The 3104-nt window shown below is 39.6% G+C and overlaps 1 protein-coding gene across 1 annotated transcript; it reads left to right on the forward strand.

Annotated features, from left to right (window-relative positions):
• Nucleotides 1-235: 235 nt before the first annotated feature.
• On the forward strand, nt 236-2823 carry LOC110689088 (protein FAR1-RELATED SEQUENCE 5-like). Its single transcript, XM_021865820.1, has 4 exons — nt 236-493; nt 934-2219; nt 2325-2528; nt 2637-2823. Exons 1-4 carry the CDS (start codon nt 236-238, stop codon nt 2821-2823), a joined length of 1935 nt encoding a protein of 644 aa, XP_021721512.1.
• The last annotated feature ends 281 nt before the right edge of the window (nt 2824-3104 follow it).

Below are 3104 nucleotides of genomic sequence, written 5' to 3' on the forward strand. Positions count from 1 at the left end.
ACGGGGGGGCCCAAAAAAGCATTACGGGTTCAGAAGAATTGTGGAAAAAAAAGAGAATTGAAGGTATTTGTTAAAAGCGTATTATATGTTTATACGTATACGAAAAACACTTTTTGACTCTCTTTATGACTTCCTCACACTTAGGTTTTGTTCTTCGTTCCCATGGTTTGACTTCCCCATACTTTCCCCCCTCAACTCCTTCAAAATTTGAGAGTGAAATTCTGTATGAGTCCAAATGGCAAGGAAGATGTTAATATTGGATGATCCATTTTTACAAAATTGTATAGAGGTTGAATGTGGTTCAGTAGGGGGACATTGGGCAGCAGGGGAGAACGTTTTCGTTGCGGAGGAAGTCGAAGGTATTCCAGCAGAGGGAGTCGCTGATGTCGAAAATTTAGAGGAGGAAGTCGTTATTGTCGGTGGTTCAGAGGAGCAAGACGGTGCTGGCGAAGACGAAGCTCATGCTGCAGCAATTGAAGAATTGCTAAAGGAGGTAACTTTTTCGATTGTTCTATTATTATGTCGGTCGTCAGTATATCTATTTCGGTTCTTTGACTTGTGTATTTGGTGTGGGCATTAATTTCAAAATCTGTGGAGTTAGGGCTTGAAATTAAGGCTTGATTTTATGCACATTTGGGATTGATTTTAACGATGATTGGCATGTAAGCATGGAATTCTGAATTGTGGTGTTTTTGATTGTTTGTTGTTGGGGGATGGGTTATTTATTGATAGAATATTCTACTAAATATTTGTTAAGAATCAATCTGTTTGGGAATGTATGACTTGGGTGTTGTGATTGAATCATTAGTCTTTTATTAATCATTATTTTATGTCATTTATTGGTGATATATAATAATCATGGCAGTAATTATTATATTCACTTCATTTAATTATTTAAATGAATCTAGGTTTTAATTATTTTAATGAATCTAGGTGAATGTTGGGGAAGAGTCCTATAAAACTCCTACTAAAGGAAAGAGTAATGTGGACATTAGTGTGGAGGTTGAAGAGTTTGCGAATGTGGAGGTTTCACTTCCCCCTCCCACTGTGGGAATGGTGTTTGACAGTTGGCAAAAAATTGACGAGTATTTCAGGAATTATGGTAAGCAGGAAGGTTTTGGAGTAGTCCGGTCGTGTGGAGCAACAATAGGGAAAGGAGCGAATGCAAAGGATAAGAGGAACGTGACATGGACTTGTGAATGCTACGGTTTGCCAGGAAGGAAGAGGAAGAAAACCGGGTCTACATTTGTGAATGATTCTCAAATTTGTGAAGAAGTGTTGATAAAAAGGAAGAGCAAAAAAGTGGATTATGTTGTACAATTGAATGCCACCGTGAATAAGGACGGTGACTGGTTAATTAAGAGGGTGCATCTTGAACATGCCGGTCACAACCCTACTCTAAGCAAGTCCAAAAACATTACAAAGTTTAGGAAAAAGTTCCTCAATGATAATCCCCACTTGGTGCAACAATTGTTGAATGATCGGAGAGCTGGAGTTCCAGAAGCTCAGATTTTTAACTGTATGGCTCGACAAAGAAATGGTAGGGACAACATGCAATTCACACAGCAAGATCTTCACGAAGAAGTGGCGAAAAAAAGAAAGGAGCAATTTGAGGAGGGCGATACAAAGGCCATGTTTGCTTACTTTAAGCGAATGGTAGATGATAATTCTAATTTTTTCCACACGTATCGTGTTGATGAGTTGGGGCGTCTACAAGATGTGCTTTGGGTAGATGCAAGGATTCAGGTTGCCTACGAGGAATTTGGCGACGTAGTGGTTTTTGATTCTACATACCTTACGAACGAATACAAGTTACCATTTTGTAACTTTGTTGGGGTCAATCACCACGGGCAAACAATTTTGTTTGGATGTGCACTGGTATCCCGTGAGACTTCAGAAACTTTTGAGTGGGTTTTCTCAAACTGGCTGCGGTGTATGGGGGAGAAAAAACCCATTGGTATTCTCACTGATCAAGACCCGGCAATGAGGAAAGCGTTGAAGGTGACCATGAAGGAAAGCACTCATCGATGGTGCATTTGGCACATTACTAAAAAATTTGGCAAGAAATTGGGCAAGCTCCCTAATTATCCAGCTATGCATGAGGACCTCGAGAATGCAATTTATGACAGTCTAGATTCTGAAGAGTTTGAGAGTAATTGGCAAGCAGTGATCAAGAAACATGAATTAGAAGCTGATGAATGGCTAACAGGTTTGATCCTGTTTTTGTATTAAAGTCCTTGAATATTTAACAGGATTTGTATTACTGTTTAATGTATGTCCCCTCTTTTGTTTTGGCTATTATTAGATGACCTTTTTATTTGTAGGAGGAAGTTTTCTGTAAATGCCTTTTTATGGAGACCTTGTAATGGCTTGTGTGTGTTGTTGTTTGCTGTGTTATTGTCTTTGTTTTCTGTTCTGCCTGTACTTTTTTGTTTGTGGTTTGTGGTGTCTGTGTTCTGTTCTGTTGTGTTTGTGGGGTGTGTCCAATGTGGAGGACCTTCTGGTTTGAACAAGGCCCTACATACATTGTGATTAATTATAGTAAAATGTAATGGACAGGGTTGTATGAGGAGCGTCAGATGTGGGTTCCTGTATATCTGAAGCACTTGTTTTGGGCTGGCATGAAAACAACGCAGCGTGTTGAGAGTATTCATAGGTTTTTTTGATGGATACCTGAGCAAGAACACATTGTTGTCTGAGTTTGTTGAGCGGTATGTCGATGCCTTGGAGGTTAGATCTACTAGTGAGAAAAGGGCTGATGACAATAATGAGAGGTATGTTCGACAAGCATATAGTGACTTTCCAGCTGAATTGGTCTTCTAGAAAGTGTACACGGATGCCAAATTCAAGGAGGTGCAAAGAGAGTGCAGTCGCGTAATGTATGTGAGTGAGATTCGTAGAAACAAACTTTCTGATGACTTGACTGAACACATTGTTGAAGATCGAGTTTGGTATAAACCCAAAAACTGTAGGAAGGAGAAACCTTCGAAGAGGAAGAGGGAGTATAAGCTTCTTTATGATAGTTCAAGTAAAGAAGTTTCGTGTGGTTGTAGGATGTTTGATTGTGCTGGCATCATCTGTCGCCACATGATAAAGGTGTACGA

Source organism: Chenopodium quinoa, unplaced genomic scaffold (genome assembly GCF_001683475.1).
Source record: "Chenopodium quinoa cultivar QQ74 unplaced genomic scaffold, ASM168347v1, whole genome shotgun sequence".
NCBI lineage: Eukaryota > Viridiplantae > Streptophyta > Magnoliopsida > Caryophyllales > Amaranthaceae > Chenopodium > Chenopodium quinoa.

What these genes read in the sequence shown, in the direction of transcription:
- LOC110689088 (XM_021865820.1), top strand. Translation starts at nt 236, where the DNA reads ATGGCAAGGAAGATGTTAATATTGGATGATCCATTTTTACAAAATTGT. An exon ending in TGGCTAACAGGTTTGATCCT is followed by an intron (nt 2,220 to 2,324) that starts GTTTTTGTATTA and finishes TTTTATTTGTAG; the next exon opens with GAGGAAGTTTTCTGTAAATG. An exon ending in AACAAGGCCCTACATACATT is followed by an intron (nt 2,529 to 2,636) that starts GTGATTAATTAT and finishes AAAACAACGCAG; the next exon opens with CGTGTTGAGAGTATTCATAG.